The sequence below is a fragment of the Mesoplodon bidens genome, assembly GCF_964165515.1.
Source record: "Mesoplodon bidens genome assembly, chromosome: 15".
Classification (NCBI taxonomy): domain Eukaryota; kingdom Metazoa; phylum Chordata; class Mammalia; order Artiodactyla; family Ziphiidae; genus Mesoplodon; species Mesoplodon bidens.
In genome coordinates this window covers 34,932,753-34,958,256 of record NC_138171.1, presented here as the reverse complement: position 1 = coordinate 34,958,256, position 25,504 = coordinate 34,932,753, and the positions used below count along the sequence as shown (strand labels likewise).

Below are 25,504 nucleotides of genomic sequence, written 5' to 3'. Positions count from 1 at the left end.
TCGCCCAATGCACAGCAGGCCAAACCATGGGACACCAAAGTTTGCAGAGAAAAGGTTTATTCACAAGGCAGCCAAGCGAGGAAACAGGAAATCTGCCTCCCAGAAGGGGTGGGGCTCAGGATATTGATGGGATAAAGATGAGGTTTGGGGAGCTTGGGGAAATGTGATTGGAGGTAAGAAAAGGGTGAGGTAATTGTCCTGCTGCGCAGGTGCAACTAAGCTACAGAACGTTCAAGAAGTCATCTCCTTAACCCAGTGGCAGTGGAAAGGAGGTTGTTATAAATAACAATATACTCATTTCACCTTTATGGCTCTGAAGCAATTTCAAGAACTGAGGATAAGAGACCAAATATTATAACAAAAGATGATCCTATTGCTCTTATGGCTCAGGAATTTCCAAGGGTTTTGGGAGCTGTGAGTCAGGAACTGTGGAGGAAAACCGCATATATATGAGAAATATGTTTTGGTCATCCCAATCACCAAATATATATATTTCTTATCAATCACAATATCGCAAGAATAAGAGGCAAGTTGCAAATGAATGTATCCTGGAAGATACCTTGCATCAATCATCCAATCCCCAGGGGCCCAAAGGTAAAGCCTGGGCTTTAACCAGCCTCCAAATCTCTGATGACAAGAGACAAAGCCTGGGCCAGAGCAGGATGGAGATCAGACGAGACCTCTGCATAAAGCCAGGGCCCCTAAATCACTGACCCTCTGACAGTGAGCCAGAAGAAAAATAACTGCCATGAAGGGAGAGGTAGTGGACACTAATTCTTCAGCCATAGCCTTAGAGAAAAGCATGAAAAATATCTTCCCTCAGAGCATCCCTAACCCTCACTCACACTCTTGAGGGTGTAGGCCAAAATTTACAATACCTGTGAGGCTTGAAAAATATAAGCCAAAAATATCATTTAAAGTGACCCTCATGGGTAGTATACCTGTACCCAGCAGATGTAAACACAGATCCCCTCTGGAGGAAGGCACTTACACCTAGGCCTCAAAGAATTCCCACAGACTAAGTTCCAAGTAAGATGAAATATCAATTAAAAAACCATCAAACAGGACCTCCCTGGTGGCGCAGTGGTTGGGAATGCGGGGGACACAGGTTCGAGCCCTGGTCCTGGAAGATCCCACATGCCGCGGAGCAACTAAGCCCATGCACCACCACTACTGAAGCTGCACTCTAGAGCCCGCGAGCCACAACTACTGAGCCTGTGTGCCACAACTACTGAAGCCCATGTGCCTAGAGCCCGTGCTCTGCAACAAGAGAAACCACTGCAATGAGAAGCCCATGCACCACAATGAAGAGTAGCCCCCGCTCACCACAACTAGAGAAAGCCTGTATGCAGCAACAAAGACCCAACACAGCGAAAAATAAATAAATAAATTTATTTTTTAAAAAACCATCAAACACAACAAAACAACTGATCATGAGCAAAGGAACTACAGAAACAATTAACTGCAGTTAGACCTTCAAAGATTGCTGATATTAGAAGTATCTGACACTGATCATAAATCAACATGTGTAAAGAAATAAAAGAAGATATTGGAAGTATGATGAAACAAGAGAATGTAAAACTGACCAGGCAGATTTGGGGGGAAAAACACAAATAGAAACTCTACAAAAGTAAAATATAAAAATTGAAATAAAAGAGTAGATGGGTAAGTTAAATAGCAAATTAAATACAGCTGGAGATAAAATTTGTGGGTTGGCTTAATATAGGTCCAAAGATGTTGTCAGAATGCAGCATGGATGTACAGAGAGGGAAAATATGAAGGAAAAAAAAGTCAGATATAAAAGAGTTAAAAAATGTCTGACGTGTCTAATAATACAACTTCAGAAAGAGAGACTAGAGAAACTGGGAAATAAGCAGTATTTGATAAGAAAATGAATTTTCCAGTATTGATTCAGGAAGCCAAATAAATTCCAAGCATAATAAATAAAAAAGTCCACAACCAGAAACATTCTAGTCTAACTGTAAAAGACAAAGAGATGTTAATAGTAGGCAAAATTAAAAAAAACCAAGTATCTACAGAAGAGCCACAAATAGACAGCTAGGGACTTCCTTGGTGGTCCACTGGTAAAGAATCTGCTTCCAATGCAGGGGACATGGGTTTGATCCCTGGGTGGGGAACTAAGATCCCACATGCCACAGGGCAACTAAGCCCCTGAACCACAACTACTGAGCTCCCGCGCCTCAACTAGAGAGGCTGCATGCTGCAAACTACAGAGCCCACGTGCCCTGGAGCCTGTGTGCCACAACTAGAGAGAGAAAACCCGCACGCCACAACTAGAGAATAGCCCATGTGCGGCAACAAAGAGCCCACGTGCTGCAACGAAAGATCCCACGTTCCGCAACTAAGACCCAATGCAGCCAAAAATAAATAAATAAAATAATAAATCTTTTAAAAAATATATACAGCTAACTTCTCACTGGAACCCAAAAGATAGTGCAATGTTATCTTTGAAGTGTTGAGAACAAAACTATGTCAACCTAGAATCATGTAGCCAGATAAATTATTTTCAAGAACTCTAGCAAAATAAAGACATTTCCAGACAAAATAAAAGTAACAGAAAGAAGTAAGGTCTGAGGTGCAAAAGGGAATGGTGAGAAGAAAGAAGCAAGCATGCAGATAAATCAAAAGTAATACTGAGCTCATAAGACAGTAACAATGATGCCTAATTTGTGGGATTGAAAATATCAAGGTAGGAGTCCCAGGTCTGGTTAAGATGAGTAAACACACTCCACACTATCTATCCCCCACTGATTACAACTAAAACCCTGGACGAATACATGAAGCAACAATTGGAAGACCCTCAAAAGTAAGGAATAGCGGACAGATTGGAGGGCGAAATCAAAACTCATGGAAGGGTGTGGCAGAGAGTTTATGGTTTAGTTTGGTTTGGTTTCAGCTCAGACTCAGAGCATCCTGAATCCCAGAACTGCATAGCAGGCACAGGAAGAAAAAGCTCCAACAAAACCCCTCTTTTTCTGATCAGAGACCTAGGACAGAGAGAGTAGGAGGAGAATCCTGGTTTTATTTGTAATCCCACCCAACCCTGCCCTGAGGCCAGACCCTGTCCCAAAGATGCACTCTCACGGCAGTAGTGGCAACCCAGAAGCAGCAGCAGCAGCCATGCCCACCCTGACAGGGCAACTAGGAGAGAGAAAAAATCCTTCTCTCTGACCGCAGAAACCATATTTCACTACTACGTATGCTCTCGAGGCTACTGTGCTATTGTATCCTCACCGTGGGAAGGCTGTACAATGACACATGCTGTACATTTCCTCCTGGCTCACATTCAGTGATTTCACATTGGTAGTTGTATTATCTGCTCAGGCTGCCAGAGAAAAATAGCACAGACAGAGTGGCTAAAAAACAGAAATTTATATCTCACAGTTCTGGAGGGTGGGAAGCCCAAGATCCAGGTGCTGACAAGGTAGGTTTCACTCTGAGGCCTCTTCCCCTTGGCTTGTAGGCGGCTGCCTTCTTGCCCTGTGTTCACAATGGCCTCCGAGTGCAGACTCGTGGAGGAGGCAGAGAGGGCACTCTGGGGTCACTTCTCATGAGGACATTACTCCTATTGGGCCAGGGTCCCCTCCTCATGACCTCATTCAACATTAAGCATTTCCTTAGGGGCGCATCTCCAAATACAGCCACACTGGGGGTTAGGGCTTCAACATATGGATATGGGGTGAGAGGGGCACACAAACAGTCAGTCCCTACAATAGTTAACTTGACACTTGGAAATTGGAAAAGCCTACAAATCAGGACTCCTTTTCTGGAGATGGTTTGGTGAACACTTACCAGCACACTGCTCTGAGGGGAAGTGCAGACAATGATCTCCTGGTCCCATTCTTCTGGGTATCCTTCACTTCTCCCAGCCTGGGAGCTCAGCAAGGTCAGGGGTCAACCTTTGATCCCCAGTTCTCATCCCTCTGCTCTCATCTCCTAGAAGCCCAATCAGCATTTGTCAGATTGACCAGGAGCTGAAATGCATCCTGGTGGCATGAAAAGGAGGCTGACAAGAGAGGAAGTCTCAGTCCCACAAAGATGAAACTTGTGAATATGACAGAAGCAGGAACTACAGACACAGGCTCTGGAGTCGACTGTGGGGTGGATGACTTCCCTTCCCTGAACTTCGGGTTTCTCATCTGTAAAGTGGGGGTAATAACAGTACCTCCCTTGGAGGGTCCCAGTGAGGACAGGATGAGGTAACACTGAGGACCCTGCACACGGCCTGGAAAGCTACATGGATCGTCACACAGATACCCATCTTTTAAAGATCTCTCCTTCTTCCATAAACATTCAGTCAGCACTGACTGCCCCACTCACTGTGCCACCTGACAAGGACCCAACACCCCCTGCGCCAGTGTCCCAGTCAGTCCTCAAGCTTCTCCCTGTGTAGCAGGAAGACAACACAGAAAAGGGAAGCATTGATTGTTAATGGGGCCAGAGGGCTGTTGACCTTCGTCACTGCGTGGGGAAGTGGTAGGGAGCACGGGCTCTGGGCTCAGACCCAACGCTGCAGCGGACATTTACATGCGATGTGACCTCAGTTTAATCTCACTTGGGACCTGAGTTTCTTCCTGCATAAAAATGAGGATCAAAATAAACCCTGCCTACCTCCTGGGGTTGTTGGGAGAGTTAAGAGCTATTTTAAAACATAACCTGGATTTGGTAAATTGGTGCAGCCACTATGGAAAACAGTGTGGGGTTCCTCAAAAAACTAAAAATAACTACCATGTGATCCAGCAATTCCACTCATGGGTACATATCCATGAAAATGAAAACACTAACTTGAAAAGATACATGCACCCCAATGTTCATAGCAGCAATATTCATAATAGCCAAGACATGGAAGCAACCCAAGTGTCTATCAACAGATGAACAGATAAAGAAGATGTGGTGTGTGTGTGTGTGTGTGTGTGTGTGTGTGTGTGTATAATGGAATATTACTCAGCCATATAAAGAATGAAATTCTGCAGTTTGCAACGGTGTGGATAGACCTAGAGAGTATTACGCTCAATGAAATGTCAGACAGAGAAAGACAAATACTCTGTGTTATCACTTATATGTGGAATCTTAAAAAAGACACAAACAAATGTATGTGATAAAACATAATTAAGACATTCTGCCCTGCCATGCCCTGCTCTCAAGAGACACAAGTCATCTCCCCCAGCAAATGGGCCTGGCCTGCGGAGGAGGGCGGCATGCAGCTCCGCTTTGCCCAGCTTTCAGAGCACGCCACCACGCCAACCAAGGGGTCCAAGCACGCCACGGGCTATGACCTGTACAGTGCCTATGATTACATGTACTACCTACAGAGAAAGCCCCTGTGAAAACAGACATTCAGATAGCTCTTCCTTCATAGATGTAGGAGCTGGTGTCATAGATGAAGATTATAGAGGAAATGTTGGTGCTGTACTGTTTAATTTTGGCAAAGAAAAGTCTGAAGTCAAAAAGGGTGATTGAATTTCTCCGCTCATTTGTGAACAGATATTTTACCCAGAAATACAGGAAGTTCAAGTCTTAGATGACACTGAAAGTGGTTCAGGAGGTTTTGGTTTCACTGGAAATAATTAAGATTTATGCCAAGAACAGAAAATGAGAAAATGTACTTTTTCCTTGAAAATAAAGACTTTGCTTAAAAGAAATCATAGTTAAGGGATTAAGAGATATAAACTAGGTATAAAATAGATAAGCAACAAAGATATATATATGGCCTGGATTTGTTTTATTCAAGTATGGTGAGACACACAGACACAAAATTGGCTATTATGAAGGAAGCAGTTTATATTCACAAAACCATAAAAACAAGATGCCCAGCACTCCACGCAGGGCCATGCAGGGAGGCACCAGGGTCAGTCAGGAGGCAGAGGGAGGGAGGGGGAAACATGGGCAGGAGCCTTTGTTGTAGGTTCTGTGAGAAAGACAAGGCAAGGGAGAGCAGGCAGGTTTAGGATCAGCTGGTATGAATAATGTCTGCGGGCTCTGGGGATTAGGGGCTGTCCCTAGTTGCCTGGTACCTGGCCCTGGGATGAATACGGCAGAAGAACATGGGCCTCCTGGAGCATAAGAGCCAGATGGAGGAGGTGGTGGGGAGTGTGGGCTCTGGACTGGTTGGTTTGCATATGACAGGCGAGCTCCTGGGCACGTCCACTGCTCTTCTAAGAAATGGCAGCCCTGGGAGGGACAGTCTCTCCCTGGTCAGTGAAGCCCCAGATGTCAGAGCATCAAGAATACAGCAAATAAGAAAACATGGCCAACACGAGTGCAAAGCACCTGACACACAGGAAGTGGGAGATATCATCCCTGCCTGTTTCAACTTTATGGGGCCTGGGTCTCCCTCTACTTGCTTCACATAGTGAAGTAAGCTGAGAGTCTTCCCTTCCCAGCTGGACTCTAGTTCCTGGAGGGCTCACTGCACGCTTGCACCCACCAGGGCAGGAGAAGCCTTCTCTAGGCCCCTCCCTGTCTGGAAAACAAGAGGAAGTAAACAGAGTGCTGATGTCAGCAGAGGCCCATGGACAGCCCATGGGAAAGAGCAGAGACCAAGACCTTGCCCTTCGTCCCTCCCCCTTCCCTGTGCTCTTTTCTTTGCCTCGTGTGTCCTGCCTCACCTCAGGGGCCACACTCACATCCCTCCTGCCTTTGTTTCCCCAGACCCTGAGAAGTGGCCAGCTGAATGAAGCACAGTGAATGACCCTCCAGGATGGGCTGTGGAAGGAAGGGGAAGTGAGGGAGGTTAATGGGGGTGGTTGGTGGGGGAGGGGCAATCTTGGGTAAGCGCCAAGCTCACGAGGCAGACAGACCTGAGTGCGGTCCAAATCCAGACCTGGAGGGAACCAGAGTAAGTGAGGTCACCTCCCTGTGGACTGTGGAAGACGCTTGGGCTGAATTGGTGACAGGAGTTCATCCTCCCTTCCCCCAACAGGAATGGGGGAGTTTGGGACTCTCCATGACATTAAGGCTCTGGGCCTCAGTTTCTTCCTGGGTAAAATGGACATAAGGATACATCACCACAGAATGTTGTAAAGTTGAAAATGAGAAAACGCAGGTTTAGGGCTTGACTCAGACAACAGGGTTCCATGAAAGGGCAGAATCTGTCCTCTGCGGCCTATAAGTGCAGGCACATAGAGAAAGCCAGGACTACCTGGCTGGCCATGAGAGAACTGTGCAAAAACTCTATTAGGATTGGGAAAAAAACTGAGAAAAGGAAAAAGGAAGTTCAAATCATGTCCTCCCACCCCCATGGTCCATTCTGTGAACCAATGCCAACGCCATCCTGGAGAGCAGGTGAGCAGAGCCTCCATCCCAGCCAGCCCTGGGGGGCCACCAAAGTTCCCAGCCCCCAGTCTCTCACCCCGCCCACCACCAGTCACAGGCGGGCAGGGCCTCCATCAGAGAGGGTCCCAGGGACTGTCACCAGGATGGATCATGACTGCTCTGACCTTCATCCCCTCTGTCCAGGGAAGGCTCCTGATGAGCCTGGGTCGCCCAGGTACTGTTGGAACCCCCTGAGAAGCGTTATTAAATACAGCCTCCGGGCTCAGCCCCCAGAGCTCTGCACTCACAGGGTGAGGCCCAGAGATTCTGTGGCGCAGCCAGGAGGAAGCATCCAGAGGAGCAGGAGGCTCTGTGGGCTCAGAAACACTGGAGTTGAAGTCCTGGACCCGCCACCTCAGAGTCCTGGGCGTGGGGCAGGGCGTGTCTGAGCCCCGGTGTCCTCCTTGTAGAGTGTGGGGACAGAGGGCCCTGCGGATGCAGTCCTGCATCCCTGGGTGGAGGCGTGGCCTCCAGAAGGCCCACCCTCTGGGTAGGTAGGAACCTGCGCCCACCCTCACCTCCTCACCTCAGGGAGGGTGAGAGACTGCAGGGAGCAGAGCAGGGCGGGAGGGGCCTGGTGGGCCTTGGTTCTGCCTGGAGACTGACGCGGACACTGCAGTGTCCCCTACCTGCAGAGAGAGACCACCAGCATGCTGGGTGCCCCTGGTGCCTGCGCTGGGGGCTGAGGCTTGAGCACCAGCAGCTCCCTCCTCCTCCTTCTCTCTAAGGGGCTGTAGCTGGGCAGGGACTCAGGGCCGTGGACCTCTCCCTGAAGGAGCCTGAACTGGTCCTGCTGTCGCCCCTTTCCCTGGGAGGAGAGAGACACTCAGAGAAGCAGAGAAAAGGAGAGAGAAAGACACACAGAGAGACACAGAGACTGACTCCTAAGGAGATGCCAAGTGGGTGGCAGAGGCAGGGAGCTGAGGGAGAGAGGAGAGGCCCCAGCTGGCCCAGGTCAGGACCAGCCCCTCAGTGTGCAGAGGAGGGCAGGGAGCCCTAGGTCATGGTTCCCTTTGCACTGACCACAGAGAGGCCCTTTTGCAATATAGGAAAAGAAGCCAGATTGATAAAGGAACTGCCAGTCACGGCAGGGGTGGGCAGGTTTGGGGAAGGCCCCTACCCTCCTCAGTCCTCTGAAGGAGCCTGGTCCTCGCTCTCCTGGTGCTGAGACTCCCCACAGGCGGCCCCTCCACAGGCCTCCCCTCTGGCCTTGAAGGCTCTGCTTGTCTTCTCATCCCGGGAGGAGGGCAAGGCCATGGGTCTGCCCCTGCTGTTGCCCCTGCTGCTGCCCCTGGCATCTCTGCAGGCAGGTGAGAGGCCGGGACTGTCCTGTCTGCCCAGGGCCGCAGGGACCACCCCCAGGGGAGGGGCTATGGCTGGGTGTCTGTAGAAGTGTCCCCTGGGGTAGCCGGCCAGGCCTCTCACCCCCAACAAACAAAGAGCTGGTCCCACAGTGCCGGGTCCCCCCAACCCCGCACCCTCCTCCCCGCCCCAAGCCTGGAGAGGGGCTCACCCAGGCCAGAGGGCCAGTCCTACCACCTGTCACACATCCCCCTGTAGGTGAGGGTGGCTGACGGTCTGGGGTCACCTTCAAAGTCTCTCCCTCTCCCTCTCTCCTCTAGGTCACTTGGCAGAACCCAATCCAAACACTGACTTTGAGATAAACCAACCAAAGAAACTCTCAGCCTCCAAGGATGGCTCCATCCACATCCCCTTCTCCTTCTGTTACTCCTGGGAATTAGACAAGGTTCCCAACGTGAGACTATCCTGGAGATGGAAACACTTCCATGGGGAGTTCATCTACAACACGACCCCGCTGTTCATCCATAAGGATTTCAAGGACCGGCTCCTCCTGAACTGGAAAAAGGGTGGGAAGAACGGCTCCCTCCAGATCTCGAAACTGCGGAGGGAGGATGAGTCTACATACTTCTGCCGGGTGGAGGTGCGCACACTGAGACAAGGCAAGCGGATGTGGCAGTCCGTCGAGGGAACCACACTCACCATCACCCCCAGTGAGTCCAGCTGTCCTGCCTGAGGCTCTTGGAGGCCACTGGGGTCTTGTCTCCCAGGCCTGGCCCAGGCCCCCTCTTCCTCTCTTCTCTCTAACTCCTCTCCCTGCCCCCTCTACTCCTCCCCAGGCCTCTCTCAACCCCTTTTCACCTTAATCTTGCCCAGCCCTGGGCTGCCTCCCTTGCCCATCCTCCTCTCTGCCCTCCAGATCCAGCGTCCTCCCTCATCCTCAGGCCTCCGCCCTCTGGGCTCCCAGCTCTTCTCCTTTCTTGCTCCAAGCTGGGGCTGCACCCTCCCCTGCCCTCACCCCATGTCCTCCAGGTGACTTGACATCTTTGGGATGTGGCCGCCTCCCCTTTGTCACGTGTCCATGTGTGGAGGCTCGGCTACCCCATGTCTGTCTCCCCACGGCCATGAGCTCAGCCCACACACACAGTAGGTGTGTGGTGGCCACCAATGGTGGCCCGAGGCGTCCCGTGTCCCCATCACCTGTTTCCCATCTCCCCCTTCCTTCTGCTGCTCTGCTCCCCAGAACGTGGCCCTCAACGCTCCCACCCCCATCCCATCTCTTTCCCATCTCCTCTTCCCCGCTTCCACCCTCTTTACCTCCTTGCCTCCCCTCCACCTCTCCCTGTGTGGTTCTAGTCACACTGTCCCCGTTGTCCACCCTGATCTTGCTCCTCTGTCCTGGTCATGACGAGGCAGCAGCAGCGGTAACGGCAGCTCCCGCTGACTGTGTCCTGCGTCCCGGCTGGACACCTTGGCAGCATCACCCCAGCTGAACCCCAGCTAACCTTCCCCACGACCCCGGTAACAGTCGGCCCTTCTGCCATCCTCCTGTTACAGGAAGGGAGACCGAGGCTCGCACAGCAAACACCTGCCCGAAGTCACTCCTGGTGCAGGTGGGGTTTGACCCCGGTTTAACCCCAGAGCCTCCCTCCTTAACCATGAGCTGCTCGGCCTCACCTACTGACCTCATCATCTTGGTGTCTTGACCTCTTTTTAACCTAATAATGGACACGTTGCAGTAACAGATCTCCGTCTGTCACTCAGTGGGGCATCGGAACTTGCACCTCAGTGTATCTGTCTCCAGAGCAGCGGGGAGGGGGTTCTCTCTGACAGGAAATGACAATAAGGGTGTTGTCGTCTGTAATTTTTTAGAAAACTAATAATTGACTAAGACAGTTTGCTCTTTATAAACACTTGTGCTGGCAGTTCTAAACACTGTCCATGATGGATTACTGCTCTTGGCCGGAAAGACACTCTCCCTGTCTCTCCTCTTGGAAAACCACTGCCCCTTCTTGACCACTATGCTCGTTTAAGAGCAAACAGATAGTGACTCACAATCTGAATTAAGCAAGACAGCCTTGGATTAATATTTCCTGCACCTCCTCCATATTCCCTTAAATCAGGGGTCTGCAGCCTGTTAGGAACCGGGCTGCACAGCCCGAAGTGAGCAGCGGTCGAGCGGGCGAAGTGTCATCTGCCTCCCCCATCGCTCCCCGTCGCTCACATTACCAACTGGACCATCCCTCCCCGCTTCCGAGGAAAAATTGTCTTCCACAAAATCAGTCCCTGGTGCCAAATAGGTTGGGGACCGCTACCTTAAATGACCTTTTCTGACAGATTTTTGGTCTCCTTAGATCCCTCTTCTTCCTTTTCTAATTCCCTAATTTCCTCTCCATTCTTTATTTTTATTATTAATGTACAACATTATCTTTTGAATGTTTACTTTTTATACTTTTCATTGTAAAAGTAAAGCATAAATTCTGGCCAAGATGCTGGGTTGTATGCACATGTTTACCTCCACTCCCTCCCAAAATCTACTAAAATGACAGCAAAGGGAATTTTAAAGACAAAAACCAACAAGGACAAAAAAATTGTGAGCTAGGAGGACAAAACCAAAATTTTGGATGCTGGAAACAGATAGATGAATGTAACTGGCTCAGGAGATCAGAGTGGTTAAACACTAAGCCACCAGTGGGGACACCCAGAAGGAAGGTGATTTACACTGGAAAAAGGGTCAGGAATGGCAACCCCTAATATCCCTGAAGGTGGGTATGGAAGCAATCCAGATTATGATTGGAGATTAGCATAAGGTTTTTTGTTTTTTGGCTGTGTTGGGTCTTCGTTGCTGCACGCAGGCTTTCTCTAGTTGCGGTGAGCGGGCTACTCATTGTGGTGGCTTCTCTTGTTGTGGAGCGCGGGCTGGAAGCGCACAGGCTTCAGTAGTTGCGGTGTGTGGGCTCAGTAGTTGTGGCACAGGGGCTTAGTTGCTCCGTGACATGTGGGTTCTTCCTGGACCAGGGATCGAACCCATGTCCCCTGCATTGGCAGGAGGATTTTTAACTACTACGCCACCAGGGAAGTCCCTAGCATAAGGTTTATGTTACTGTTTTACAAAATGAATTAGAATTGCATTATTTTCCATATTTCTATGTTCTGGAACCTTCTGTCTGGGAATTATCTACTCCTTAAATTTTCACAAGAATTTATCCATTAAACCTTCTGAGCTTGAAATCTCTATGAAAGGTAGTTCTTTAATACTCTTCTCAATTTCTTCTTTGTCTATCCATTAAAGTTTACTGTTTCTTAAATTAATTCTTTAAAAATTTTCTTTGTCTCAGAAAATCATCCACTTCACAAAGGTTTTTAGATTTCTCAACCTATAATTGAGCACACATGCACTCATGATTTCAACAGACTCTTTGTCACTATTAGGCTTGCAAGAGTCTTGTCTGTTTTCTTATTTGTTTTTCCCTAAATAACCACGTCCTTAATTTTTGAGTCCTTCTGCTGTTCTGTTTCCTTAAAAATGTATCCTATCTAGGTTTTCATTACTTTCTATGAAAACTATGAGTTTCCTTAGAAACTCCTCTCTGTTTTGGATACTGAATCTTTCACTCATTTAAAAAATATCTTCAGGGCTTCCCTGGTGGCGCAGTGGTTGAGAGTCCGCCTGCCGATGCAGGGGACGCGGGTTCGTGTCCTGGTCCGGGAAGATCCCACATACCGCGGAGCGGCTGGGCCCGTGAGCCATGGCCGCTGAGCCTGCGCGTCCGGAGCCTGTGCTTCGCAACGGGAGAGGCCACAACAGTGAGAGGCCCGCGTACCGCAAAAAAAAAAAAAAAAAAAATCTTCACATTTAAAATAATGAAAGTTTTCAATACTGTGAATTCAACTTTGAATGTAGCTTTAGTTTTGTAGGGTTTTTAACCTGCGTTCCTATCACTTTTATTTTATATGACATGTTAGTATAATTAAGTAATTTTTCTTTGATTAAGTAATTTTTAAATTATAAAATCTTAGTTGAGGGACAGTATTTACACTTTTATTATTAATTTCTAATAAGAGTGGACAGTGAATTCGGTCCACACTAACCCGAAGACTTTATTGGAATTTGGGTTTTTTTCCTTTTGGCTGGGTATTAAGTAATCTTTTAATGGTCTATTAAAAGAGGTGCAATCTGTTTGTAGGACTTAATAAGTTAACCTTAGAAACGCATTCCAATATACATTAGGTGCAGACAAATACTGTTTGATTCGACTTATAGGAGGTACTTGGAACAGTCATATTCATAGAGTCAGAAAGCAGATTGGTGGATGCCAGGCTGGGGGAAAGGGGATGGGGAGTTAGTATTTAAATGGGACAGAGTCTCAGTTTAGAAAGGTGAAAAATTCGGGAGATGGATGGTGGTGAGAGTTGTACAACAGTGTGAATGTACTTAATGCCACTGAACTGTAGAGTTAAATATGATTAAAATAGTAACTTTCATGTTATGTGTCTTTTACCACAAAAAAAACACATTTTTTTTAATCCTGTGATTTAGTTCACCTATGGGTGGGTGATCAAATAAGGTTCTGAGATCACAGCACTGGTCAGTGGTAGGGTCAGGATTTAAACAGAGGGATGAGGATTCAGAGCTTCCAGCATCTGCCCTTGTTACTCCCCTCCCTGTGAGAGCTTCAGAGACTTGCTCCCCACACCTCCACATTCCCCAAACTAGGGAACAAGATGTGACAGCTTCACTCAGATACCTCCAGCCCTTTAGTGATGAATTTGCATATTTCTTATGTCTTCCCAGCTGCTAAGCCAACCACCCTGGGCCCCACTACGCCTAGCATCAGGGTCCCAGATGGCAAAAAGAGTTCAGAGTTGTGGTCCCTAAGTATGGAAACTACAGTTGAGTTGTCATCGGCCAGCGCTATGCTCAAAATCGCGATTTTGGGATTGATCGTGTACCTCAGGTGGAAGAGAAGCAAAGGTAAGTGGTCTGGGACCTCCAACCTCTCCCCAGCATTCCCAACTAGGTGTTTCTCAGAACCCTCCTGCATCAGAATGATCCAGGTGCCCATTAAAAGTGCAGATCCCACATAAGACCATAAAAATGAAAACAAAACAAACAAACAAAAGAAAAAAACAAACAAAATGCAGATCCCTGATGGGCCTGAGGTCTGGGCTTGGGAATCTTCATTTTTAATGATCTGCTCAGGTGGTATTTGTGTGTCATCGAGTTCGGGAACCACCGCTCCAGCCCAATCCCTCTTCATAAACCTGATCACTTTCCAGTTCTGGATGCTTGACTTAACAATTTCTCAGTCCTCGCTTTTGGTTCATGGGAGGGACGCTCTGCCCTGGGAGAAGGAAGGTGAGAGCAGAAAGAACAGGAAGTTGGCTCTGCTCAGCAAGCACTGGTTGGACACCTATTTCCCAGGGCCTGGCTTGTAAATGGAGATGCAAAAGTAAATAAAGCACAGGCCCTGCTTTCAAGGAACTGGGGGATAGGAGGATATGGGGAGGACAGTTGCCTCAAGGGCTAACTGACCCACTTATGAAGAGCTAGGTTGGGAGGAAGGAGGGGTAATCAAGGAGGACTTCCCAGAGGAAGTGACTCCTGCAAAAAGTCTCAAAAAATAAGAAAGAATTAGCCAGGCAAGTGGTGAGGGTGCTGTAGAGGTCACTGTACTTGTGGGGGAAGGAAACCATTCTGGGAACTCTAAGTAGCTCAGGGCTGTGGAGGAGGCAGGAGATGAGAGAAGATGACCTTGGAAATCACACCCCAGAGCCTCTGATCCCAGAGGCAAAGTGAAGCAGCAAAGTGGCAACCTCAGCTTGGCCTTGCAGATACACAGTCTGCGCAGTAGAGGGGCCGGAGGTGGGCCAGGCTGGGGTCACTCTAATGCCATGGCAGCGTGGATGGAGGGAGAGGGCCAGATCCTGAAAAAGTTTAAGAGGGGAAACCAGTAGGACTTGGTGATTGGATTGATAGAAGGATGAGGGAGCAGGGCTTAGTCCCATGTTTCCAACTTGGGTGCGTGAGGCCATGGTGAACCCAAGTAAAATAGGGGGCATAGGAGGTCAAGGACCATGATTGGGAGAGAAGGATGATTCCTGAATTTGGAATAGTTTATACTTGTGTGGCATGTGAGTAGAGATGCCCATCAGAAATTTGGATGTATGCATTCACAGATGAAAGAGACAACAGGGCTAGAGGAATTAATTATTTATGCCACAACACCCACCAAAACTGATTTGAAATAATTTTTTAAAAATTTGCAATGCGAGATGAGCCCTGTGAAATATTAAAGCTCATAGGTTGAAAAGCATAGAATCCAGCATGCCTGCAGCCGGATTCACACACCTGCTTCACACCCTGGCTGGGTAAACTCTGGCACTATGATACTACTGCTCTGAGCCCCAACTTACTCATAGGTAAAATGGGAATAAAAATAGTATTTCCCTGGGGTTGTCATGACAAACAAAAGGCATTTAGAATAGATCCTGGTGCAGAATAAGCACTATATGAGCATGAGGACTTATAATTAATAAGTTACAATAATTAAAATGATGTAATTCTGGCATATGATAGATAAACAGATGGAATAAAAGTGAAAAATCAAATACAAGCAGGATGAAAACAGATCCAAATATATGACGGAATTTAGTAGGTTAAAAGGAAGCATTTCTAATCTAGGGGGAAGGATAAATAGTTCAATACATGGTCCTGGAACAATGGAGTAGCAGCTGAGAAAGAATAATGTTATCTCCCTATCTCATAATTTGCACCAAAACTGAAGATATAAATGAGGAAAAAAATAACCCTAGTACTAGTAGAAAGCATGTGAAACTATTTTACAACCATGGATTGAAGATGACCAGCCTAAGTATGAAGAAGTCATGAATAAAAATATTTATAAAGTCAATTACATACAAATTGTTTTTTAATTCTGCAGAGCAAAAACCACAGTGGTTGTGTCCTGGGAGTGAGGATGAAGGTCAGAGACAAAGAGAAAATGTGACATAGTCACTAAAGAAATGCAAGATGGTATTTGAGGACCAACTCAGATGAGGAGCCATAAATCTGTACAAGCATCATTGCACATGATTATGTTTCCCCCCAGCAGTATTCAAGCATGCAGGTTTAGAAACATTTAGGAATTACTGGTTAGAAGTTGTGTTCAGCTGCTAGCACCAAAGTCCAGAAGGAACAGTAAGTTAAATAACACAGAGTTTACTTTCTTCCCCTCATATAAAAGGATGTGGAGCCAGAGAGCAGAAGCTACCACCTATAAGCACTCAGGCTTCTACCTTTCTGCTCACTGTCCTGGATCCTGGCTTCTATTCTAAAGTTTACCTCATAGTTCAAGATGGCTGCTAGGACTCCAGCCATTATTTCTGAATCCAATCAGGGATAAAGGAGGAAAGGACAAAAAGACAATTCCCCAGCTGTCTGTTCTCCTTTTAAAGAGCATCTGTGAAGTCCTACCCACAACTTCCCTTTATACCATATTGGCGAGATTTAGGTCCCACATACGTCCCACATCTACCTGTAGGGGGGCATGCTGCCACTCCAAATAAAATCAAGGTTCTGTAACTGAATAAGAAGAAGCAAATGGATATTGGGATAAGCAAATAGCATTCCCTGCCTTAGGACACATCCAGGATTGAAGATGTGTCAGCAAGTGTGGCAGGATAGGGGAACACAGGAGGTCAAGGAGCGAGTGAGGGGGCAGAGATGGAGAGGAGAGGACTCAGCAGGGAGCCTGGATAACCTGAAAGAAAGTGGATCATCAAGAGACAAGAGTTAGGTTAAGCACAGGTACAGAGGGATGATGACAAAAGAGACCTGGAAGGAAAGACAGTAGTAGCATAACAATGATACTAGCATTTACCAGGTCAGAGGTCTCAGCTCCAGTGATTAAAAAAAAAAAAAAAAGGCCCATGGTGTGGCTGAGTGGAGCAGGGGTCACTGGAGTTGGGGGAAGTGGGCAAGTCCAATGTGTTCAGAAGGTGAAGGGGTGCAGGGTGCAGGGAAGAGCTGCTCTCCTGATGTGTGTTGAGGACAAGGCAGGACAGGAGTGGGCAGCCTCAGGGTGCCTGCTGGGTGCAGGCTCAGAGTCCCGGGCCCTTCCCAGGTGGGTTTCAGCCGAGCTGCTTCGCTGCTCTGGTCTCTCCAAGGATGAGCTCACAGTGGGACGGGGCAGAGAAGGCAGGCAGGAGACAGGCCTCCATGGATGACACATTGACACACTGTTGGTCCCCCTACAGGTCTGCAGACTAAAGCCAGAACCCCAGCCAGGTGAGCGCTTCTCCTCCAAGGGGGGAGGGGGGTGCTGTTTTGTGAAGCAGGAAGTTTCCTTCTGGGAACAGCACTGGGGAGCCTTTCACAGCCCCTCCCCTCCTGGACTCTCCATCCACACCCTCCCAAGTCCCCTAACAGGCCAGGCTCTTCACTTCCCGAGGCTCCAGCTCTTTAAAAAATCAAGAACAGTGGACCAGCACTTTCTCTGATTCTTTCCCAGAACATCTCCCTTTGTCTTTCTCTGGCTGCCTCTTTCCTCCTTCACCCCCAGTTCTCAGCCTTTTCCTCTGTTCATCCTGGTTTCTCTCCACCTCGTCCTTCCTGAACACACCTACCACCTCCACGTTCTGTCCTCTTTCATGCCCCTCATCCAATCTGTCCTTTTCCCCTGTGACGCGGGACTTCCAGCTGCTCCGCCCTCTGTCTTTTCTCAGAGCAACTTCCCTCCTGGCTTCCAGCCTGGCTCCCTCTCCTCGGGCCCCAGCTCCTCTTCCTTTCCTGAGCTCTTACCCTCCTCATGGCCCACCTCTTTCCTTTCTCCATCTTTCCTTCCACTTCCAGGCTTTTCCTTCTCTCAGCCCCTCCCTCTTTTCTCTCCCTCCTGACTCTTGACAGCTGCCCTCCTCGGACCCCTCCCCATGGCGATGGCATCTCCTCTAGGGACCAAGGCCTGAGCACCGCCCAGGGGACCTGAGATTAGCTTCCTGATTCTCAGGCTCCAGTTTTAACTGAGGTGCTGCGGCAGAGCGAACAGAAGCTCCCCCTCCTGCTTCTCCTCCCTGTGCCCCTGCAGTAAAGCCGCTTCTCCAGAACAATCCACCTCAGTCAGCACTCAGGGACAGGGCTACACCGCAAATGACCCCTCAGCCCCATCCAGGTGGCCTCCTTCTGAAAGCCTCAATCCTCTGCCTTCATCTTCCGAGTGTGTCCAGGCAGGTCACAGAACCCCCACCAAGAGAACCAGTCCGATGCAGGTGGTAACTCTTTTCTGCCCAGCCTCTGACACATCGCCCCCCTCCTGTTCCCACACAGGGGATCCTTCCAAAACCCGGAGGAGAAATACGAGAACCCAGGGAATAAAGAAAGGTAGGTCCTGCCGCCATCATCCCCGCTCTCCACCTGGGCCGTCCTTCCCCCCACACACCCCCTCCCTACACACGTGCCCTCAGCATCCTCCTCTCTCCCCCGCCTCACCCACCCTCCCCCAGACCCTGTTCCTGACCTAAAGATGACCTCACTACTGGAGCCCCCTGCCCACTTCTCTACCCTTGCTGCCAGGCCACCTAACCCTGGCACATCTTGATTTTTTCTAGGACAACATACAGGCCCCAAGCTGGACACCAAGGTAAGCAGCTCAGATTAGGGCCTGAAAGAATTAAAGGGAAATTTGGAGAAGGTGGGGTGGAAGAACAGGGGGACTGTGGTTTTGGCAGGGCATCAGCTGTGGGACTGCGGCTCTGAGAAGGGACAGCTCCGCCTCTGCTGCCTAACACCCTCCCCTTTCCATTCTCCCCCAGGATGATGGCATCTTGTATGCCTTCCTCGCCCTCTCCAGCTTGACCTCACCAGCAGCGCCTCCCCACCCACCTCCCCAAGAGGGCCCCCAGGAAGAGACCCTATACTCTGTCTTAAAGGCCTAAGGAGTGGGACTGAGTGAGGACCTGCTTAGAGTCAGCTGCACACAGGGATCTCAGTTTCTCATAATCACCCTGGACAGACACAGATGACTCAGAAGCCAGCAGATGTTGAAGGCCACCAAGGACCTGAGAGACACACAGCCACCTGCTCCAGATCCCTCTTCAACTTCCTAGCCCTTGACCACAAAAATAAAAGTCCCTGTACAATTTGGCTGAATGCATGTAAGGAGAAAGCTGACATCACCTTCCACTTCTGTCCTTCTTGCCATATATTAACCATAATAGATAGCTCACACCCAAGATCCCTCCCCTAGTACCTTTGTTCAGTGACCGCCTCAGGCCAGGGACCAATAAATCCCCAAACACTGGTAGTCAGTCTGGAAGCAAAGGTTTGTCCCCCAACTTTAACCATTCTGCTTTCCTTAGGAAGATAACTAGCATGTATTGTGTTAGTGCCTTACGTACATCGCCTAATTTCAGCATCATCAACCACCCTATATGGCACTGGATGTACCATCTGAGGCAGGATAACAAGACCCAGAATGGTTACAGTGCTTTTCCTAAGGCCATGTAGCTAGTAAGTGACTGAGGCAGGATTTGAACCCAGACCTGCCCTTCTCAGTGTCCTTCTCCTAGGACTCGGGTGTCATTGCCTTCCCAGATCCCTATACTGACAGGCCTCCCACCAGAAAGCATGATGTGCCACAGTGACACGGAGGAGGAGGGAGAGAAGCCAAAAGAAAGCAAGTGGTTGAGACGAACCAAACCAACTAAACCAGTAACCTGGTTTATTAACATAAACTGCACAACTCTGACCTTAGCCAACAACCTCACAGCCAATGAACAACCCCAACATTTATCAGCTTCTCGGGGATCCTCTGAGAGGCTCTGCCTCCTGCTCCCACAGAAGGGATGAGAGAGCAGAAAGGAGGTGCGAGGCCACAGCTATTCCTCACAGCAGGACACGGCGAGCTCCCCTGCATCCTCTCTGTGCTGTGGCTCCTCCCTCTGCTCCAGCTCTTCTCCAACGTCCTCCATGAGCTGGTCCAGGTCCAGGTCACTGGAGGCTCCATCATCAGAGAGGACACTTCCAGCCTCCTGAGGCCATGGCTCCTGGGGTGCAGGCCCTTCTTTCCCCACCATGGGACAGGCCCCGGGAGGAGCTGGTGGGGTCAGGACCTCTGGCAGTATTCTAGCTTCTTTTTCCTCAGATGAGCTGCTTACTGGGGCCTTGCTTTGGGGAGCTTTAAATTTTTTCTTGGGGCCTAAATGAAAAAGTGACAAAACTGAGAGTCTTTAAGTTTTACATGTCAAATTCCTAGATTTCTAATTCCAAAACAATCTCCGGAAAAGATGACGTTTTTCATTAGACAGAAAAGGGGCTTTGGAGTCAGAAAGACCTGGATTTAAGCCACAGAACAGCCACATGCTAGACACTGGTCTTAAGGAAATTTTAAAACCTTTGAGCCTCAGTCTCCTTACCTTTAAAATGGCAAATATCCAATCATAGAGATAATGAAAGAAGTAAAGGGAAATAAAGGGAACAATCATAGAACTATGTATCTAGCCAGCCCACAGAAATGTCAATAAATGTTAGTTCCCGCCTCCTCACCATTCTCCTGTCCCTGGAACAAATAAATGCAATAACCATTATGTTTCTATAATATATGCTGCATTCATATAAAATGCTCAATTAAGACCACAAAAGGCAGAAAAAGTGTAAGACAAAAATAGGAACAGTGGTTGAGAGTCCGCCTGCCGATGCAGGGGACGCGGGTTCGTGTCCTGGTCTGGGAAGATCCCACATGCTGCGGAGCAACTAAGCCCGTGCACCACAACTACTGAGCCCACGTGCCACAACTACTGAAGCCCACATGCCTAGAGCCTGTGCTCTGCAACAACAGAAGCCACCATAATGAGAAGCCGGCGCACCACAACAAAGAGTAGCCCCTGCTCACCACAACTAGAGAAAGCCTGCGTGCAGCAATGAAGACCCAATGCAGCCAAAGATAAATAAATAAATTTAAAAAAAGAAACACATTCTATCTACTTCAAATAAATAAATAAATGCATTGATAATCTGTCAAATTTTAAAGGAGTTATCAGAGGGCAAAATCTAAATGAAACTGGGAACTCAGAGAGTAATACACTAAAGACTGCTTTCCCCTTGAGGGCATTTGCCAAGCTCAAGAAACTTGAGATTTGGTGTTCAGGAAGCCAAGAGCAAGATACAGACCCCAAAGTCTTTGACAATGTGGTGAGTCTAATAGGAAATTGCCCGCTTGGCATAAAGTCAGGGTCTCAAAGTTCTACACCCTCATATTGTGTGACCTGGAGACCACCACGCCACACTCAAGCAGAGGATTTCAAAGAATTTGACTGTCTTGGACCTTGGTCCAGAACAGACAGAGAAAACTCTTTCTGGAGAATTTATACCCACAAGCCAGCCCTTAGGTAGATGTGCAGTCCAAATTCACAGAACCACTGATAGGAAAAACCTCAACCTGTGTTAACACACTCTAGGAAGTTATTAGCCTAAATTTTTGGCAGAAGCAAAAATTTTCTTTGGAGAAGCCCACTATCAGATGGGATTCTTCTATGCCTATTTGGTAACCTCTGAATTCAGTACCAAATTAATAGAAAATTCAATACCAGATTAATGAGCAAGGGATCTTATTTGGGTCACATTTAAATTAACCATAAGGTGTTGCTATTAATAGGGGTAACCAACCCAGAGCCAAACATGCTTATGATTTAGATCCATTAACTGTTCCTTACAGTCTCTGTGGCCTTCAAACCAGCTTTCCCATTTGTTACTTTTTGGCCATCTTTCCAACTTCTTCTTTTAGTTTTTTGCTCTTGTTAGCAGCTTTGACTTGAATTTGTCATTCCAATATCTAATATTAAATTAACTGCTTTTAAAATTATTTTTCCCCAGCTTTAGTGAGGTAAAACTAACTAACAAAAATTGTATATATTTAGGTTGTATAGCGTGAGTTTTTAAGGGGTACAACATGATGGTTTAATATATGTATACATCGTGAAATGATTACCATGATCAAGCTAATTAACACATTCATCACCTCACATAGTTACCTTTTCTTGTGTATGTGGCAAGAACACCTAAGATCTACTCACTTAGCAAATTTCAGGTATACAATACAGTGCTGAGTATAATCACCATGCTGTACATTAGATCCCCAGAACTTATAACTGAAAGTTTGTACCCTTTGATCAATATCTCCTCATTTCTCCCACTCCCCAGCCCTTGGCAACCATTTTATCCTCTGGTTCTATGAATTTAACTTTTTAGATTCCACATACAAGTGAGATCATACAGTATTTGCCTTTCTGTGTCTGGCTTATTTCCCTTAGAAAATGTCCTCCAGGTTCACCCATGCTGCCAAAAAATGGCAGGATTTTCTTTTTTAAGGCTGAATAATATTCCTCTGTGTGTGTGTATACATATGTGTATCTCACATTTTCTTTATCCATTCATCCATTAATGAACACTTATGTTGTTTCCATATCTTGGCTATTGTGGATAATGCTACAGTGAACATGGGAGTACAGATATCTCTTTAACATACTGAGTTCATTTCATTTGGATACCCAGAAGTGGGACTGGGATCATATGGTAATGGTAATTACCATGGTCATTCTATTTTTAATTTTTTGAGGAAACTCCATAGTGCTTTCTATAATGGTTGTACCAATTTACATTCCTACTAGCAGTCAGTACACACAGGTTCCCTTTTCTCCTCAATCTTACCATCACCTGTTATCTCTTATCTTTTTGATAATAGCCATCCTAAACAGGTGTGAAGTGGTCTCTCATTGTGGTTCGGATTTGCATTTCCCTGATGATTAGTGATGCTGAGCACATTTTCATATAGCTGTTGGCCATCTGTACGTCTTCTTTGGGAAAATGTCTATTCATGTCCTTTGACAATATTTAAATTGGGTTGATTCTTTGCAATTGAGTTGTATGAATTCCTTATATATTTTAGACATTAACCAATTATAGTTTGCAAATATTTTCTCCCATTCTGTAGGTTACCTTTTTTTTTTTTTTTTTTTTTTTTTCTTTTTGTGGTATGCGGGCCTCTCACTGTTGTGGCCTCTCCCGTTGCGGAGCACAGGCTCCGGACGCGCAGGCCCAGCGGCCACGGCTCACGGGCCCAGCCGCTCCGCGGCATATGGGATCCTCCCAGACCGGGGCACGAACCCGTGTCCCCTGCATCGGCAGGCGGACTCTCAACCACTGCGCCACCAGGGAGGCCCTGTAGGTTACCTTTTCATTTTGTTTCCTTTGCTATGAAGAAGCTTTTTAGTTTGAGGTAGTCCCACTCATTTTTTCATTTGCTGCCTTTGCTTTTGGTGTCATATCCAAAAAAATCACAACCAAGACCAATGTCAAAGAGCTTTTTCCCTATGTTTTCCTCTAGGAGTCTATTGCTTCAGGTCTTACATTTAAGTCTTCAATCTGTTCTAAGTTAATTTTTGTGTATGGCATAAGGGTCTAATTTCATTCTTTTGTATATGGATAACTAGTTTTCCCAACACTACATGGTAATTCACAAAATTGAATACTACGCATGTGAAAATGAATGAATTACAGCTACCCACAATAAATGGGTAAATCACCCCTCTTCTGGAGGTGAGCCTGGGTGCAGATGCAGAATTTTCTGGTAAGGTGGCTTGAAGCAGAGATAGCTGGGACAATGGTCTTTGCTTTCTCTGTGAAGTAAGTGCTGCCCCCTTCCGGAAGTGAAGATGGAATGATGTGATGTGATTGACAGGTGCTTTGGGCAATGGGAGAAGGCATAAAAGATTGCATTTAAGAATGTATATACGCGCTTCCCTGGTGGCGCAGTGGTTGAGAGTCCGCCTGCCGATGCAGGGGACACGGGTTCGTGCTCCGATCCGGGAAGATCCCACATGCCGCGGAGCGGCTGGGCCTGTGAGCCATGGCCGCTGAGCCTGCGCGTCCGGACCCTGTGCTCCGCAACGGGAGAGGCCACAACAGTGAGAGGCCCGCGTACCGCAAAAAAAAAAAAAAAAAAAAAAGAATGTATATAACAAAACACGGGAATTCCCTGGCCGTCCAGTGGTTAGGACATGACAATTTCACTGTCGGGACCTGGGTTTGATCCCTGGTAGGGGAACTAAGATCCCACAAGACACGTAGCGCAGCCAAAGGGGGAAAAAGAAAAGTAATGTATATAACAAAACAGACTCACAGATATAGAGAACAAAGCACTGGTTATCAGTGAGGGAAGGGAAGGGAGAAGGGGCAAAATAGGGGTATGGGATTAAGAGATCCAAACTGCTATGTATAAAATAAATAAGCAACAGGGATGTATTGTACAGCACAGAGAAATACAGCCACTTGTAATAACTTTAAATGGAGTACAATCTATAAAAATATTGAATCACTATGTTGTATACCTGAAACTAATATAATAAATCAACTATACTTCAATTTAAAAATCAAAAAATAGAATCTAGGATAACCACCCCACCCCCAAAAAAAGAAGGGGAACTTTAGGGGCTTCCCTGGTGGAGCAGTGGTTGAGAGTCCGCCTGCCGATGCAGGGGACACGGGTTCGTGCCCCGGTCCGGGAAGATCCCACATGCCGTGGAGCGGCTGGGCCCATGAGCCATGGCTGCTGAGCCTGCGCGTCCAGAGCCTGTGCTCCGCAGCGGGAGAGGCCACAGCAGTGAGAGGCCTGCGTACCGCAAAAAAAAAAAAAAAAAAAAGAAGGGGAACTTTTAGCATCATCAATTCGTGCACTAACCCACTGTGGTACGTTGCAACAGAAAAAAATGGCCACAAATTCTTTGCAGCTCCTTCTATCAAGATGGAGAGGCTATTTCCTCATCCCTGAATTTGGGCTGGCCTGCTTTGGTCAACAGAATGTGATGTAGGTGATATTGTGCAATTTCTGAGCCTAGACCTCAAGTGGCCTTGCAGCTTCTGCTCTCAAGGGGCACAGTGGGGAGAGGACATTTCCAGAAATAATGACCAACACCAGGTATCACCTAATGCTAAGTGAACAATATAGAGAAGGCATAGCTAGAGTTTAAAATAAGGTTGGCAAATTCAGGGGTGGTTTTCTGTAGGAGGTGAGAGAGCTGAGCCTGGGTGTTTGAGATGGTGGAGAAAAGCGAGAGGATGGGGAGTGGAGGGGGAGCGGGCTCAAAGGCCCGCAGGAGAGGAGGGTGTGGGTGTCTGAAAGGCAGTGGGCAGTCAGCCAAACTGGAGCAGAGAGCTGTTCTTGGAGAGAACTGGGCAAGAAAGCCGGGGTTATTCTGCAGCCAATGTCTGCCAATGACTTGTGAGTAGAGGAAGCTGATCATATAGGTGCAGTTTTCCTAAGAGTTTTCACCAAAAAGAAGTTTGAAAGAAACAATCACTCTGGGCCCAACCTCCTAATATCTTAAGCACTTTTTCCCTCTGTTGTCAGCCCTCTCCCCATGCTGTTTTCCTCACTCCCTGTCTCTAAGGGATCATTTCCATCAGTGTTTGTATCCATTCACAACTCATCTTGTAAACAGCTGAAAACACAGTCAGAACAGCTTAGGCACGAAAGGAGTTGATTAGCCCAGGTGACTGATGAGTTAGCAGTGGATCTGGCTTTCCGTGCTCACACCTGTCATCTGGTCTGTTTCTCGTCACTGCCCACTTCTGCCCCCTACCGTTCAGCTTATTCTCTCATTCTCATTCCCTCTTTGGTGGCCCCAGCAGCAGCGGGCTCTTCCAACAAGGGGGCAAGATGACCCATCCTCCCATATCAGTCTTGCAGGAAAGAATGAGACTTTTTCCCTTAGCTCCAGCAAAACCCCTAAGATTACTAAGACTGGACTAGCGTAGGTGACCCGTCCATCCTGGAGACAATCAGTGTGGCCAAAGGGATGTGTTGCTCTGGGTGACCAG

At 47.7% G+C, this 25,504-nt stretch overlaps 2 protein-coding genes and 1 pseudogene across 5 annotated transcripts in view; 2 read left to right on the top strand and 1 right to left on the bottom strand.

Annotated features, from left to right (window-relative positions):
• Window positions 1-25,504, bottom strand: part of MBLAC1 (metallo-beta-lactamase domain containing 1) — a 42,023-nt gene that overhangs the window by 13,307 nt on the left and 3,212 nt on the right. The gene's annotated exons all lie outside the window — the stretch shown is intronic.
• Window positions 4,416-5,614, top strand: LOC308628987 (deoxyuridine 5'-triphosphate nucleotidohydrolase, mitochondrial-like; annotated as a pseudogene). Its single transcript has one exon. The product of its transcript is annotated as a deoxyuridine 5'-triphosphate nucleotidohydrolase, mitochondrial-like (transcript).
• LOC308628762 (paired immunoglobulin-like type 2 receptor alpha) lies at window positions 8,367-18,887 on the top strand. 2 transcript variants are annotated; one of them, XM_081256027.1, is made up of 7 exons: window positions 8,367-8,645; window positions 8,958-9,347; window positions 13,430-13,609; window positions 16,894-16,924; window positions 17,960-18,009; window positions 18,241-18,272; window positions 18,445-18,887. In XM_081256027.1, exons 1-7 carry the CDS (start codon window positions 8,591-8,593, stop codon window positions 18,565-18,567), a joined length of 861 nt encoding a protein of 286 aa, XP_081112153.1. In that variant the 5' UTR covers window positions 8,367-8,590; the 3' UTR covers window positions 18,568-18,887. The 2 variants fall into 2 exon arrangements, with proteins under 2 accessions (XP_081112153.1, XP_081112152.1); XM_081256026.1 differs by having other exon boundaries at window positions 17,960-18,013; window positions 18,445-18,578.

Bases quoted from the DNA above. Each gene is read 5' to 3' on its own strand.
- LOC308628762 (XM_081256027.1), top strand. From the start codon at position 8,591: ATGGGTCTGCCCCTGCTGTTGCCCCTGCTGCTGCCCCTGGCATCTCTG. The intron at 13,610-16,893 runs GTAAGTGGTCTG...GTCCCCCTACAG, and splicing joins CAGGTGGAAGAGAAGCAAAG to GTCTGCAGACTAAAGCCAGA. The intron at 16,925-17,959 runs GTGAGCGCTTCT...GTTCCCACACAG, and splicing joins AAAGCCAGAACCCCAGCCAG to GGGATCCTTCCAAAACCCGG.